Source organism: Panthera uncia (genome assembly GCF_023721935.1).
Source record: "Panthera uncia isolate 11264 chromosome B2 unlocalized genomic scaffold, Puncia_PCG_1.0 HiC_scaffold_25, whole genome shotgun sequence".
NCBI classification, from domain to species: Eukaryota; Metazoa; Chordata; class Mammalia; order Carnivora; family Felidae; genus Panthera; species Panthera uncia.
Genome location: NW_026057581.1, coordinates 27,139,407 through 27,156,555, shown reverse-complemented (window position 1 = coordinate 27,156,555; position 17,149 = coordinate 27,139,407). Strand labels below are relative to the sequence as shown.

At 40.5% G+C, this 17,149-nt stretch overlaps 1 protein-coding gene across 4 annotated transcripts in view; it reads left to right on the top strand.

Annotated features, from left to right (window-relative positions):
* The window catches only part of DUSP22 (dual specificity phosphatase 22), a 73,342-nt gene that overhangs the window by 42,499 nt on the left and 13,694 nt on the right, over positions 1–17,149 (top strand). For all 4 annotated transcript variants that reach the window (XM_049611310.1, XM_049611311.1, XM_049611313.1 and 1 more), the window contains 2 exons: positions 5,433–5,482; positions 15,338–15,412. In XM_049611310.1, coding sequence (XP_049467267.1) covers positions 5,433–5,482; positions 15,338–15,412 — 125 coding nt within the window. The remainder of the gene's footprint in view (positions 1–5,432; positions 5,483–15,337; positions 15,413–17,149) is intronic.

Sequence of the window (17,149 nt, the reverse complement as noted above, 5' to 3'; positions counted from 1 at the left end):
AATAGCGTTCGCAGGATGTGTTAAGCCATTCAAAATGCCATGTAGTCAAAAGAAATTATCTGCTCCTTCTTTGTACCTCCTAGAAATCATGACAGTCTTAAAGCATATACTGAGCCCCTTTCCCTTAACTGAACTGTTTTTGTATTCGTGGGCCAGGAACCTAACTTGAAAATCTGCAACTTGATGCTTACTAACTCCATAAAAGTTTAATGGTAATTGGCTTTCCACCAATCACTTTTTTAAAACATTATGGAAAATACTGAATTTTTATTTATTTAATAATAATTTTATTTCAAAGGTAATAAACTTCAGTTTTATTTGTTTTTCTTTTAGCTTTAGAGGTAATATGTAGGAGTAGGAGTAAATATCACACAGTAAGTGCTATACTAATGAAAACATTACTGTTATTTTTTTTATTCCTTTATAGTTAACATACAGTGTCATATTAGTTTTAGGTATATAATATAGTGATTCAAGAATTCTATACACATTACTCAGTGCTCATCATGATAAATGCACTTTTAATCCACTTCTCCTATTTTACTCATCCTCCCACCCACGTCCCCTCTGTGTTATTTTTATTACTTATGAATTTTTCAGATTGTTCTAGAATTTTGTTCTAGAGTAAGATTTTTATTACTTTGTTTTGTTTGCTATGCTTTCCATAATTTATCTAAACACATTGTGCCCCTTTTCTCTGTCTGACCTCAACATTAGAGAATGGTCTTTTGGGGTTCTATTAATACTAGGATAATTTTAAGTCTATCCAGCCTTCTTGTAGCACTGAGTTCCTTAATGGTGTCAGCACTCTTGCTGCTTTCTGAATTAGTAATTAACTGCCATGAATTGTACACATGTGCAGGCATCTGAAGGCTTTTTTCAGGTACTTCATGTTCTGCAGTCTGTGGCCTCCAAGAGAGATACTTTTCGTGCTTTGTTAATGACTAAGCCAAGTCATTATAGATGTTCTTGGGTGGTGAGCAGCTGAACCTTTTTGACAGTTTTGACTCCTTTCTTTATAGTATTTGCATAGTTTGTTCACTGTGTGGACAGGCAGGAGACATCTGATGTCTGGAGCTTGTGCAGGGAACATGCCCTTCCATGGCATAGCTAAAAGTTCAGCTCCCTTGTTTTAGTGGTCACCAGGTTAAGGCACGGTCACTTTACAATATTTTTCTCACTTGTAGTATTCTTATAGTATGATCTTCATGTTAATTGATTTTCACCTTGTTCAACAGATATTTAGTGAGTGTTTACTATGTGCCAAGGTAGGTTATTGTTCTGTTTTTGAGAGAATATGATCTTGTGTTATATATTTTTTCTGTCCTTCCTTAAGAGTAGGGGATCCCCAAACTTGTGGCTGAGAGCTACTTTGTTCCTCCTTAGAGCTTCACAGATGGGAAGCTGTAGCTGCCACATGCCCATCCCAGTTAGTGAGGGTGAGGGGCCTAGCATGGCTGAAAGTCACCTCCTCATCATCTGTGTGCATGGAGGGAAGGATATCCTTTGCCATCTTCGTGCAGTTTTCTCCTGCTTTATAGGGCCAGTATCCTTTTCTTTTTTGCATTAGGCACCAAAAAGGGGAATGTGACCCCACTCACGGAACACCTAAAGGAAGTGAAGTACTTTCCAGTCACACTGATGTTGGCATTTATAGTAAATGCTCTTAATAAGCTAAGACCTATTTAGCCTCCTCTTCTGTCCATTCTCTTTATTTTTTTTTCTTTCCTCCCATCATATGGGCTGGGCTGATTTTAGATTCTGTTAGAATTAAGTGGCTGTCAGCATGTGTGACAGGCATTTTTATATCTTATGTTAGAAGGAATCCACCTCAGCATCCTTGATTGATTGAAGGTACTCAGGCTATGACAGTCACAGTGGAAGGGAGCATGGAAACCTGAAAATCCTTCACATCCCTCTGGAAGTATTGGTCTGAAAGAGGTTGGAGGAAGTGTGTGGGAGGAAAGAATTTCATAAGCTTCTGGGCCCGATCCATGGCCAACTCTCACTTAAGAGTAAAAGAAAAGAGTAAATGAGTCATTTCAATGACGGGTGTATGAAATGACCAGCATGTGTATCTATACTAATAAGCTTTTTGACCTTGATGGAGGGAAGGAGTGAAATCACTTATTTTTACAGTATCATTTCCTTTTCCATTTTTTCCTTTTAAATTACTTCTTTAATACCTCTTTGGGTTTGGAGGTGCTTTAGAACTTCAAACAACTGCCTTAATATTTCCAGCAGAGCACAGTGCCCAGAGTCCAGGGAAAAATGAGGATAGAGAGAAAAGGAGGCAATTAGGGATAACAAAGCAAAAGTTAAATGAGGGAGAAACTGCTGCTTCACCATCCTCTAGCGCTGATCCTTAAACCTTACCCTTGACATGTTTAATTGTGTTTGGTCTCATGCTGAAGTGTTCTCATATGTATTAACAGTGGTAAAACTCATCTTCTTTAAGAGTCTTTGCTGGAAGATGTAATGATTGACTCAAAGCTGGAAAAACATGAATGTGTATATGAATTAAACAGGAAAAAAGGGTTTTTCTGACTTCTCATAATAGTGGGAGACAGGGAGGGGAATTTTAGGGCTCAGGTCTTAGTTACAGACAGCTGATTCTACTCTGAGCCAGTTTAAGCAGGAAGGGGTTTATTAAGAAGTTGTTGAGAGCTTATGGTCTCCTCAGAAGAGCTGGAGAAACAGGCTTTCAGCTGAAGTTAAAGGAACAACACTCAGACCACATCACACAACTGGCCCAGTAAGATCTGCTGCCACGTCTCCCCACCCGCCCCCAGTACCACCTGCCTCTGCTGCCACCTGCACCTGCCAAGCAGGTGCTCTTTACCCATCTAATTCTTCCCATGTCTTGTTTCCAAATCCACTTCAAGTAGGTGTGTCAGGTGATGCAACTAAATCCTGAGTCTACACCCTAATAGCAAAGGAGATTGAGAAACATAATTTATGTGGATTCTGTATTGGAATAGTGGGATTCACAATGTTGGGAAGTATTGAAATGTGGAAGTCTGGAAGGGTTTGGGGTGGCTGCAAATTTAGATGTTCCTTATAAGACTACATTAGCAAATACAACACAGAAATGCCTCATAATATGAATTAACAGTAAAATTTTATAATCAACTGCAAAAAAAATGCAACTCTAGAAGACAAGTTCCTTTATGGCTTTATTTGCTGAGGGACTTTTGGTAGTCTATATCATGATTCTACATATTTCTCCTTCATTTACTCTCTTAGGTTGGTTATTTTTCTAGTGTTTGATGTGTTTCTTCTCCTATTTATTATCCTTGACATGGCAAGATCCCATCAGATTAGGCTATCAAAGGAGGAAGGATTTAAAAATCATTCATTTAAGTCCTCACAGAACCATATTCTTTTGAAGAAGTTGCTGAGATTTCTAGATTTTGTACTTCTACTTGACATTGAAGACCTTTGGAACTATACTTTCAATCCCCCTGAAGAAGAAACAACTAGGTTTTTAATAAAACAAATTTAGCTTGAGTTTTTGTAGCATGAATTTACACACTTTTTTTACTCATATAATCCATTTCAGATCTTTATTTTACTTAAGTCACTAAAGATAGACTTTCCCTCTTCCTCATTATTTTTTATTTTTTTTAATATATGAAATTTATTGTCAAATTAGTTTCCATACAACACCCAGTGCTCATCCCAAAAGATGCCCTCTTCAATGCCCATCACCTACCCTCCCCTCCCTCCACCACCCATCAACCCTCAGACTCCCAGACCTACCCTCCCCTCCCTCCCACCGCCCATCAACTCCTCAGTTTTTAGGAGTCTCTTATGCTTTGGCTCTCTCTCCCACTCTAACCTCTTTTTTTTTTTTTTTTCCTTCCCTTCCCCCATGGGTTTCTGTTAAGTTTCTCAGGATCCACAAACGAGTGAAAACATATGGTATCTGTCTTTCTCTGTATGGCTTATTTCACTTAGCATCACACTCTCTAGTTCCATCCACGTTGCTACAAAGGGCCATATTTCATTCTTTCTCATTGCCATGTAGTACTCCATTGTGTATATAAACCACAATTTCTTTATCCATTCATCAGTTGATGGACATTTAGGCTTTTTACATAATTTGGCTATTGTTGAGAGTGCTGCTATAAACATTGGGGTACAAGTGCCCCTATGCATCAGTACTCCTGTATCCCTTGGGTAAATTCCTAGCAGTGCTACTGCTGGGTCATAGGGTAGGTCCACTTGTAATTTTTTGAGGAACCTCCACACTGTTTTCCAGAGTGGCTGCACCAGTTTGCATTCCCATCAACAGTGCAAGAGGATTCCTGTTTCTCCACAATCTCTCCAGCATCTATAGTCTCCTGATTTGTTCATTTTGACCACTCTGACTGGCGTGAGGTGATATCTGAGTGTGGTTTTGATTTGTATTTCCCTGATGAGGAGCAATGTTGAGCATCTTTTCATGTGCCTGTTGGCCATCTGGATGTCTTCTTTAGAGAAGTGTCTATTCATGTTTTCTGCCCATTTCTTCACTGGATTATTTTTTGGGTTACACAGACATTTTTAATAGATTTTTATGGAGACCTATGTGAAGTTTTTGGTTTTTTTTTTCAAATTGGGCCATTCTTTTCTTTTTTTTAAAATTTTTTTTAACATTTATTCATTTTTGAGAGACAGAGCCAGATAGAGCATGAGTGGGGGAGGGGCAGAGAGAGGTGGGGACACAGAATCCAAAGCAGTCTCCAGACTCTGAGCTGTCAGCACAGAGCCCAACGTGGGGCTCAAACTCACAGACTGCAAGATCATGACCTGAGCCAAAGTTGGACATTTACAACTGAGCCACCCAAGCACCCCAGGGGCCATTCTTTTTAAAAAATGTATTAGTTTGGTACATAAACTTTTACTCTTTTGAAAAGCAAGCAAAATATATCAAAATATTTTGCATGTGTAAAGTTCCTACTAATGCATCAGTGAAATTGTAACTCTCTGATTACTAAAATATGATATAGAAAACTCTGTAACATAACATTACAATTTTTACTTAGCATGTTAAAGTTTTTACTAACAGTGCTTCTTTTTTGGCTACTCAAGATCTTAAATGAAATAGATTTTAAAAATGCTAAATATGTAAACAAGCATTTGAAATCATAGTTTTGAAACTTGTTGACACTTACTGGGAAGCCCTCAATTATTTCACTTTTTTGATAAACCCTGTCTAAACCTACAAGCTGTTTGCAAACTAGAGCATAAATATTTGTATGTATGGTCGCGGAAAATAACCAGGAACCTTAATTAAAGAGTTTTTCCCTGGTTCCTTGGCAACAAAAGATGAGTGAAAAACTTCTCCTTTTTACTTTTTATTTTTTGACCTGAGTAAATAGTTCCTTTAAATATTTTTCTCCACTAAGTATCGTCTTTTTACTTAAATTTTTTATATCATTCTACAGGGAGTTAAATACCTGTGCATTCCAGCAGCGGATTCGCCATCTCAAAACCTGTAAGTTGGTTTTTTCCTATATTTTTTGGAGATATTAAAAACAAATAAAGGACAGTAAAGTAAAGGACTGTGAAATCATTGGAGCCAATGGGATGCTTCATGCCATGCGTAGCTGCTGCTCTGCAGGGGAGGTAACAAGGCCCATAGGAGGTCTGTGCTGCCAAGTTAGGCAGAGCTGCAGCTGGAGGCATGCTTCTTGTTTGCCAGTCCTTCAACTACACAACACTGACTGATGGGATGTCTATAAGAGCCTAATTTTTATTTTTTTTTTTAATTTTTTATTTTTTCAACGTTTTTTATTTATTTTTGGGACAGAGAGAGACAGAGCATGAACGGGGGAGGGGCAGAGAGAGAGGGAGACACAGAATCGGAAACAGGCTCCAGGCTCCGAGCCATCAGCCCAGAGCCCGACGCGGGGCTCGAACTCACGGACCGCGAGATCGTGACCTGGCTGAAGTCGGACGCTTAACCGACTGCGCCACCCAGGCGCCCCTAAGAGCCTAATTTTTAAAAAGGATGCCTTAAACCAAACCTTGAGCATGTTCATCTCTTCTCTAGAAGTAAACCCTTAAGGAAGCTATTGGGTTTTGTCTAAAAGCAGCACTGTCCAATAGAAATAGAATGTGGACCACAAATGTAAGCTGTGTAGGTAATGTTAAATTTTCTAGGAGTCAAATTAAAAAGAGTAAAAAAGAGGGGCACCTGGGTGGCTCAGTCAGTTAAGCATCTGACTCTTGGTTTTGGCTCAGGTCATTGTCTCATGGTTTGTGAGACTGAGTCCCAAGCAGAGCCTGCTTGGGATTCTCATGCTCCCTCTCTCTCTCTATGCCCCATCTCCCTCCCTCCCTCTCTCCCTCCCTCCCTCTCTCTCTGTCTCTTTCTCTCTCTCTTTCTCTCTCTCTTTCTCACTCTCGAAATAAATAAATAAACTTAAAGAAGACCATGATATGGAGTAAAATTTTACTGAAGCATGAATTTGAACCTTGCAGGCTAAGACACTGGGGCAGAAATAAAGTACTTAACCACTCATTGCCTCCAGTAGATACCAGCCCCTGCTTCCAAGGCTGGCCTTGTGCTTACATTGCAGGTCAAACGCAACCATGCTAGAATTATAGGTTGCTGCATCTTATCTGGGAAGTTACAAGCTATGGTGATGTTTGTGAATTTGGGAGCCCACAGGCTTGTTGGGATTCATCCTTCGTGATTCTTAAGTTCTATTGCCTACAAATCCTGCATATTGGAGTTACAGACCATATAATCTTATGTTTAGTATCCCAATTGTTCATCTTTTCTGAAAGCTATCAAATACTGGAACATTCGCAAATCTTGATTTTTGATTGCTAGAGAGCAGTGAAATCCCAGGTTACACAATAATTTTGTGAGATCTACCTGTTTGAAAAAAAAATGGGGCTAGAGTCAGATGGATTGATGTAGGGAAGGGTGGGGGGTGGTATAGGACAGGGGATAGGTGGCATAGGATTAGATGAGATAAGGGCAAGGGTAGATTTGAAGCAGGGACAAATATGTTCTTGCATAAGGCCTTTTTTTTTACACTAACTCTCCATATTTCACAGAAAAAGCCAGTCTTTAAGGCTGAGGATGACAGAGGAAAGATTTTACTAGGATCACTAGGAAAACAGTAGTAGCTTGGGTCTAGGAGGAGAAGAAGCACCAGAGAACTTCCTTGGTTACTAGTCGTGTCAAGAAACAGAAGTGGTTGGAAGGGCATGGTGTATACGGAAGGAAGTGAGCCACTGCCTTTCTCTGGAGACCACAGCAATCTTCTGCCCATGTTTTGGTGGCTATTTTTAAAATGGTTGCTTTGTTCTTATCTCAAACTGAGATTCTAATATACTGCTGAACTTGTCAATACCTGATTGGCAATATGACTCTTTGGAGGAATCAGATTATAACACATCCTGGGCATTTGTTGTGAGGTAAGGTGGCCACCTGTACTTGATTGCCCTCAGGACATTTCAGCTTTGCTAGGAGCCAAGCATTGTGCTTGATGTCCAGGACAATAACTGACTTACCAAACGAAGATTGAGCATTGAGCAGTCCTGCACTATATAGACAAGTAAGCAGTAGACCTTGATGTTAGATATCTTAAATTTAAAACTAGTTGTATCTACCTTGGGCAAGTCATTTAAACCCATCTGAACTTCAGTTCCCTCATGTAAAAAATACCTGCCTTGAGGATTTTTGGAGATCAGATCACGTATGAAAGTGTTCTCTATGAACTCTAAGCACTTTTGAGAATAAGAATACACTTTTACTCTCTTAAAAGTGTATTCATATATCTTGAGAGTTATAAAAGAAGATAGTTGAAATAACAAGTTTTGGTGCTCAGGAGACCCACTTTAGTGGGAGATTTGGAAGATATGCTTACATGGAAAGACCAGAGTGACAGAAAATGTAGCAGAAGCTTCTCCAAGTTCCAGGGTCTCATGGGTCAGTTCAGGTCTTCTGGCAAAACCAGCCCAAACACAGTCACCTTGGGTCCAGAGGACTAACCTGTAAGATTTGAATTTGTTCTCTCCTGTCCCAAATATGTGCAGAGGTCTTGTTAAGCTGTGTGATTTGCCTTCTTAACTCTTTCCTTACATCTTGGTGAAAGTGTAGGGTGGGACACCAGGTTTCAATAGGTAGTTACCATAGCATCCATGTTTGGGGCTAATGACAGAATGACTTCAAGAGGACGTGCCATTGCTGCTATGTTGAGGGAAGTCCTACAGCTGTACAACCTCTGTTTCAATTGGAAAAGAAAGTTAAGACCGTAACTCATTGAAAGGCAGAAAAGCTGGCACTCGCCTGTTAAAAGTTATGTTCATAGGCATTTATGTGATTCTTTGGGAAAACTTTTATTTGTAATCCATTAGTAATCGCAAATCTTATGCATAAGTAAGACTTTGGGCACATCGATGTCCATGAGTTTATAAATATTTCTTGCTCTACTGAAGTTACATGGAAATTGTGGAGTTAAGTTTGTAATTTGAGTGTACTGTGTATGTTAAGAGACAGCCTATGAAATAGCTTGAGTTTCTCTTTCCGTGTTACAAATGTTTGTTTGGGAGCATAACATACCTTTTAACAGCAAGCATGCTTTCATGATATAATTAGACTATTAACCATTGGCAAATGGAATACTTGACTTTTTATATGGCCTGTTCACTTCAGGTAGCCTGTGGTCACCAAATATTAGGAACATATAGCTGACAGTGAACCTTCACTTTTTGTACCCTCAACCAATGCAGATAGGAGATAAATACTCTGGTTAACAAAAGCAAGAGAAATCAAGTCCATCACTTGGAAAATATGCTCTGGCTAACTCAGACAATTATAACTAGTAGTTCTTTAGTCTAGCCACTTTTAATTACTGATGCCTGAAAAGTCTTATATTTAATGACAAAATAAATTCTAGAAAACTGTATCACTTATTGTTTTAAACCTACAGATTTTTTAAATTGTTTAACTTTAGATGTAATTTAAAGTTTTATATCCTAAATATTACCCCACAAACCCCTATACCAACAGGAATTCTTCTTGCTAATTATGCTTAGTAAGAGGTTTGTGACCTTTTGAAACTAACTGCTTTCACTTGGCATTCAGTGGTTGTAAGCTGCCCAGAAAGGTCAATTTTCTGTCTTGGCTTTAATCCTCACAAACTCCCCCATGATCTCCAGGAACTTAAAATGCAGAAACCTGGTTAAGATAACATTAACACATTAAAATTTTACCTCAGTTCCCTAACCACCTTGCCTTTCAAAGTCAGGAAATGTGAAAGTTCAAGTTCTCATAGTTGTAATACCCCCACAGACCCAGGCTGGGGTGTTTTGCATGATTTGTCACAATTAGAGGCATCCTAGAGCTTATATCACATGCATACACTACATGATCTCTGAGTGGCTGATGTGGGGTGGGTGGTGAATTGAGGCTTTTAGAAATACTTGCTTTTGCTTTCTCTGTGTACTTTCTTATGCAAGTCACTTTAACCTCACTTCTCATCTGTAAAATACCTATCTCACACAATTTTTGTAGTATTAGGTTAGATAAGTGAAAGTATTTTTTATGAACTGTAAGCAATTCCAGAAATAAGATTATATTTGCTATCCAAGTAAGGAGTATTAATGTATTTCAAGAGTGAATTATTGGATATATGGTAGATAATTTATTCATTCTTATTTTAATATTTATTAAATTGGTATTTTTTATTTAGATATTGTTAAGGGAATACTTTTTTTAAATCTTCTAATGTCAAGTACAGGAGAGTTTGGTCTGTGCTGTGGAGTTGGTGGCATTGCATCATTGCAGTAGAACTTTTGTGACATTCAGTGGTTTGAGTATCGAGCAGGTCTCTAAATTTCTTGAGGTTTTTGTGGGGAGAAGAGGTAATTAGCAATACAGAAAGCTTATATTTAAAGTACCAGTAAAACTTCCTTGCCTTATTCTACCTCCCTTTTTGTGTATGTTTTCTTTAATTTAGCTGATGTCTTCTGTACATCCAACTCTTTCGTCCTCTTATAGTTTTTCTGTGTTGTAATTATTAAAAAGAAGTTTTGCAAAATCAAAGCTAGGTGGGCCCTTGGAGTGCTGTGGTTCTGTTTCCAGACAGATGCATACATACTTGAGCATACATGTGCACACACACACACACACACACACATGATCACACATGACTCCAGAGGACTTTGCAGCCCATAGGAATGAGAAATACACAGAAAATGGATATTGAGTTTTTTCTATAAGACTTCACTTATTGAACTTAACTGTATTTTAGTCTTAAACTTTCTTCTCCTAGTTTTTCTAGTGTTCAATTATTCTTTGTGAAATAATGTTATAGTAGATGGTAGAGAGGTTTTTGTTTTGTTTTTAAAATGACCTTATGTAGCAAAATGAAAAGCATGATAAAAATCCCCCCCCAATTAAAAAAATGTTTAAGTGCAGGAAATATAAAAGTTGGGGAATCATTGATGTAAATATGAGTTAGTTGTATGTGTTAAATTCTGTGCACTGATAGAGCAGCTCTGCCAGTGTCTGTACTGGTGGAGAATGTTCCTGCTTGCTTCTGGGTGGGGTGAGAGTGTTCCAGCTGAGGGAGCCTACATGGTTTCTGCCCCAGGAGGAAACAGCTCTCCTATCTGAGCTCACCTTCCAGAGCACAGGCTCACTCAGATAGAACATTCCACCCATTTACTTTTTGCTTTATCTTTTTAAGTATTCCTTTTCCAGGAAAAAAAATCTAAGAGTGCTTACCTTTCCTGTTTTTTTTTTTCCTCTTTTGCTTTCATATACAACATACATGCACAGACGTGTACACGTGTCTGTGTGTACACATGTGGGAAGGAAAAGTGTCCTCAGTCGCATGGCTTTGCTGTCAATACAGCCTAGTCTGATACTGCTGGCTTTGGAGTGAGCCCAGCTCCCTGAGCTCCTGCTCATATAAGCAGAGTCTTCAGCAGGACAGAGCTGCCTCAGATCCCACAATGGGGATCACAGCCTTAAAATCTTGCAGTGTTGGAGTGAGCACACATTGTTCAGCCTCAAAAGATGATCATCATGTGGTGTAGTTTTGCTAGATCCCATCCACCAGTCTTTTTGTGTACTCTCTGAAGGTCAGGAAAACCTGGCTGATCCTGGCTTTTGGCCTCTGGACAGAGAGAGAGAGGAAGCTGTTCAAGAAGGACAGCCAGCACAGACTGAGGAAGTGGAGGAAGGGCAACAGTGGCTGCTGCAGGGCTGTTTGCTGAGTGCTCATGGAGGACATGTCTCCTTGAGGGCCTACCAAAGGCCTGCCCCTCTGCCCTACCCAAGGTGTTCTCTTCAGATTATTGGCAGCAGCAACCACTGTTACGTGACTTTGTGACACACATGTAGGTCAGTGAGCCTCACTGGCTTTCCTCCAACAGACCTTACTCCATGTGTGGGTATGCAAGTGAAGGTACAAAATGAAGAGCAGGAATAGGGAACCTGTGTTCATTGAAACAGTCTGTGTTGGAATGGTGTTTGAGATATGTGCTTCTGCTTCACATCAGAGAATTGGGCAACAAGGGCCAGAGTTGCGGGTATTTCCCGCTGTGGAGGAGGGAGTTTAATGACCAGTGCTAGAGCTTATGTCATCAGCTTCCCTGGAAATAACCCCCACTCCTGCAACACACCAAAGCAGTAGTGAATGCGCATGCCTCCTGGCTTTACTTGGAAAAGGCATTTCTAGGAATGTCTGCTTGCCGTGGCCTCCTGCCTAATTGTGTTTATGACTCAAGTTTTGTGGTGGGGCTTTAAGCCATCCCTTCACTAGCATCATTACACTCTCAGGCTGGGCTGTGAGCCACCCTCTCTCTCACAGATGCCTGCTGTGGGGTTCCTCAGCTCTTGCCCCAACTCAGTGGTGGACAGGTGCTGTTTGTGGGTTTGTCTTAGGCTTAAGATTGATGCAGTTAGAACTAAGAGAAAAGGGCTGGCAGGGAGCAGAGTAGGAGCACCTCCTCATGACTTCCTTGCCCCCACAGCTCTTTCATATGCTCTCTCTGGTCTCTGACAGGTCTGCATGTTACCCTGCTGACTCCACTCCACCCCACACTCTTATTCTGAGAAGAGGCAAAACTGACTTTAGAACCCAGATACACCCGACAATATTTAAGACCCAGGTTTCATCATGCATGTGGTTTGGGACATGCAGGTATAAAATCCAGATATAAGCAGTTGTTCCCACTTTCAGGTTTCAGTAAAGGGATTCATTTGTTGTCACTTGAATTTTTCAAGTTCTTGATGAGCTCCATAGCACTGACCGTGTTCCCGTAAAACACTAAGTTCTACCCACTTAGAGTGGCATAGTTAACTTTCATGGCACTCGGGCTTTGCAGTGGGTTCTGGGGCAGTCTGTGACTTCTTCACTAAACTGGCAACTGTCATTCATTTCTAGATTTATTTTTCCTTTTCTGGTTACTGTATTCTTCTCTGCCTCTCTTATCTCAGATGCAGCTCTGCACGATTAGAAAGAGACCCATTAAATAGGCATGAGCATGGGCTGCAGGCATGGAGAGGACTCTCAGAACTCTTGGATATCCCAGCATGGCTACTTAGTGGACAAATATGTGTGCCCTCTAGCCACACCCCTCAGCTGCCAGGCTGCAGTCAGGGGTGAGCCTTGGGTTCTGGGCAGCCTGTCCTGGTCCTGGGATCTATAGTCAGACCCACCCCACCCTCTGGCGTGTCTGCCACATGCAGTGACCTACAGAGGAGGACAGGCTGCACTGTGCAAACCATGAAGCAGATGGCAGAAGGGCAGCCTGTAGCCGCTCCTAGGCCAGATGAGTTGGCTCAGTGTTGTTAAAACTATTGAATTGGTTGCTGATACTGGGTAGATTGTATTTGGCTGTAAGTAGCAGAGTGTCTGATTGATAATGTTTTAAGTTATAAAGAAATTTAGTTCAAGCCTTGACCAAGAAACCTGGTGATGGTTGCTCCCAGGCCAGGGCATCCCCTGAGGTCCCTCTTTGTATCCTTGCTGCCTTTCCACCCCAGGGGCTTATCACCAGTGGTTACAGAGCAGCTGATGTAGCTGTAAGCATGACACTCACTTCTAGTTTCCTAACAGAAATCTGAGGCAGAGATAGATAGCTTCCCTTTCATCAGGAAGGGAAAACTTTTCCAGAAGTCCCCACCTCACCCCACAACCTTTTCTTTAGTTCTCCATGGCTGGAGTCAGAGTTTTGACTCCAAAACTGGAGTCAGTTTTGCTTGAGAGATGGGAAGCTCTAACAGCACCGAGCCTTCACTCTTGCCTACAGTGCCTTGCCCTTGGGCCAGGATTCTGCCAGTCACATCACAGTGCCCGCATCCCTTCATCCTTCTGTGTGCTCTGCTACACTGCCTGGCTTCCATGGGCTTCTGCTTTACGGTCCTGTCTGAGGTCTGTTTCAGTGTTGACACTTCAAATTTCAGGAATTACAGCAGGAATCTTTTCTTGCCTGCTTTATACCAAGCAGTGTTTGCAATTAGAGTTGCAATGTCTTGAGTCATTTTATAAGTTTATGTCTGGGAGCATTTGTGCCTGGGAATGTTAGCAAAAGCATGTCTTTCAATATTCTGGTAATTAGAAATTTTAGGTAAGAATATGGAGCCCTTGGGTTAGATGCCTAGGACCTTCCATGTTTAGTGACATCATGCCTTATGGTGGGTTATGGAATATGTACAAGTATGCATGTGCATTGAGTTTCCTGTATTGCTTCTCTGTCTTAATCTAGCTGGGCAGCTACACTTAGGTTGCTAAGTTTCTTCTGGATTTGATACCTGGATGAGTTTGTTATGCCACACCTGAATTTCCCAATCTTTTTACATTCATTTGTCTTGTCATCCTTCATAGAACAATGGACCTAGCTTATGTGGTTAGAAACTACATCTCATTCTTCTCTGAATCTCCTGCAGCACAGTTCCTGGTAAATAGTCAGCACTCAGTTGGTGTTTAAAAGAAGATGAATTTATTCCATGGGCAACTTCAGGTGTTTTACTGCTTTACAAGTCATTCAGATGTAGAAGACCTCAAAAAGCACGTGCTCTGTAGGTTCCCTTGGAATATTTATAGTTAACCCACTAGGCAGTCCAGAATGTGCTCTAAGTGGTTGGTGCTGCCACACATATGTAGGAGAAAGGGTTTTTAAAAAGCTAAGGATCAGAAGAAATAAGGATCATGGTTTCATCATTATATAGGACTTTATGGTTTGCAAAGCATATTGGCATATATTACCTCATTCCACCCTGTAAGACATTATTTCCACTTTTTAAGTGAGGTTGAGGGAAACTAAGTGACTCTCCCAAGGTCACACAGCCAGTAAGCCACTGAGCAGGGATTGAAGCTGCACTTACCATTTTCCCACAGCTCTCTGGTGACATGCTGACAGGACCTACCAAAGTCAAGGGAGACCAATATGGGAGAATATGATTAACTTTTTCAAATCATCAGAAGTAAACTACTTTTTTTTAATGTTCATTTTTATTTTTGAGACAGAGATACAGAGCATGAGTGAGGGAGGGGCAGAGAGAGAGGGAGATAGAATCCAAAGCATGCTCCAGGCTTTGAGCTGTCAGCACAGAGCCCGACTTGGGGCTTGAACTCACAAACTATGAGACGCTCAACTGACTGAGCCACCCAGGTGTCCCAGAAGTAAACTACCTTTTATTTATTTATTTTTTAATGTTTATTTATTTTTGAGACAGAGAGAGACAGAGCATGAATGGGGGAGGGTCAGAGAGAGGGAGACACAGAATCTGAAATAGGCTCCAGGCTCTGAGCTGTCAGCACGGAGCCCGACACGGGGCTCGAACTCACGGACCGCAAGATCATGACCTGAGCCGAAGTTGGCCGCTTAACTGACTGAGCCACCCAGGCGCCCCGTAAACTACCTTTTAAAACTGGGAAGCCTGAATGATAAGGACACCTTCTTCACCTGAACATCTGTGAATGTGCACAACTGGTGTGCAGATCATCAGTGTGGTGTCACTGCTATGGTCCTGAGTGTTCAGAGGCACCAATGACCAATGGGATAGGCAGAAGCCCCCCCCCCCCCCCCCCCGACACACACACACACACACACTGGTGAGTGGCAACTGTGTGTTTCAGGGATTCCTTGCAGAGAAATTCTGAAAATCCCAGAAGATGGGCAGCCCTTCCCAAGCCTCAGCATTGTGTATGAAAGGTTCTAAAGCTGAGGCAGCTCCAGACCCAGACAATGTGACCACGGTTTTGAAGCTGTGGGACTCTGAGACCTTTTCAAGAAACCTCAGATGGATTTTTTCTTTTCATCATATGTTGAGTAAAGTAGAGAGATGTCACTTCTCTCTTTTTTTCTCCCCCTACAGGACAAGACATTTCAAAGAAAGTATTAAATTCATTCACGAGTGCCGACTCAGGGGTGAGGGTTGTCTTGTACACTGGTATGTATGCCTCTACCTAATTAATAATAGCTTAGCATTGCTTCTCAACCTGATTTCTGTCAAGTGTTTTTCTGTGTGTGATTAATTATTTCAGCTCTTAATAGTTCGTCTACCATCTGAATCTTGAACATACACCCCATCTGACCCCTGCCATTTGTTAGTCATCATTAGTTTTTGATGACAGAGAACCCTATGTTTTTTTTTTATTTTCATTTTCACAGTAGGATTTCTGTAGTGACTGTCAAGGTTACTGGACAACAGAAAACTCTTTTCTAGCCTATGTCTATCATTCCCTCAAAACAGCCTCCTGTGGAGGGTACAGATTTTGTGGGCTCATCCCTGAAACTTCAATGACCTTCCAAAACACCATTTCTTTCTGGAGAGTTTTGATCACATATGTGGGTGTTTAGCATTGTATTAGTGTAACACCAAAATAACCATTTCTTCTACATATGCAGATTGGGGCTTTTATGTATGTTTAGCTTAGTACTTTGAAAAGATAATAGATTCTTAGAAATAAATAGTTTATATATAGCTCTCTACCGCATTCAGCTATACTTTGTGTGGATATGTATATACATACACGAGTACGTACACACTACAGAGAAAGCTGTTAAAACGCACATAATCCAAGGACAATGTACATAAAGTTCTTAGCACTGTACCTGGCACATGGTAAGCTCTCAGTGAGTGTTGGCTCTCATATTTTATTTTTTTATTTTTAATTTAAATATAGTTGACATTAGTTTCAGGTGTACAATGTAGTGATTTGACAATTATATATATTATGAAATGCTTGTTACCACTAGTATTCATACTAATCACATAACTAATATGTCAAAGGAACCAGTAGCCAACATCCTAGAGCTGGAACTCTGCTGTTCATTAAAGTGCAGGCTGAGCATTTCCCTCTTTATATTGAATGAGGCTCCATATTGAATACTCTTCAGCCACAGAAAAAGATAAGATCTTGCTATTTACAGCAACATGGATAGATCTAGAGGGTATTATGCTAAGTGAAATATGTCAGAGGAAGCAAATACCATAAGATTTTACTTATATGTGGAATCTAAAAAACAAAACACATGAATGAACAAACAAACAAAAAACAAGCAAAAGGCAGAACCAGACCTGTAAATACAGAGAACAAACTGATGGTTGCTGGAGGGGAGGAGGTAGGAGGATGGGCAAAATGGGTGAAGGGGAGTAGGAGATACAAGGTTCCAGTTTTGGAATGAATAAGTCATGGGTATAAAAGGTACAGCGTAGGGAATACAGTCAATAGTATTAGCATTGAATGGTGACAGATGGGAACTACACTTGTGGTGAGCACGGCATAATGTAAAACTTGTAGAATCACCTGGAATTAATGTAACGTTGTATGTCAACTATACACAGTTTTTTAAAAAAGAGACAATATTATATTGTAAAATATAGATATTTTTAAAAAGCTTAACAGTCCTTTGAGTTTCCCCAAAGAAGTTGCTGTTGTAGTGAAAGCTCTTTGGAAATGTGAAGTGATGTCTCCTGGGCTGCGTTGCTGCTGAGATTGGTGATAAACTTGTCTTGACCAAGGAGATCCATTGCTTGATATCCAGGAGAGCCATCAATGAAAACTAAACTGTTCAAAGGACCTGTAACCCGTAATAGGAGAGCAGGGATAGTAGATCATTTGATTGCTTTAGAAAAAAATAGCATTCTGCAGTTTTATGCAGTTCTTGAAATAGTGTGATTTAC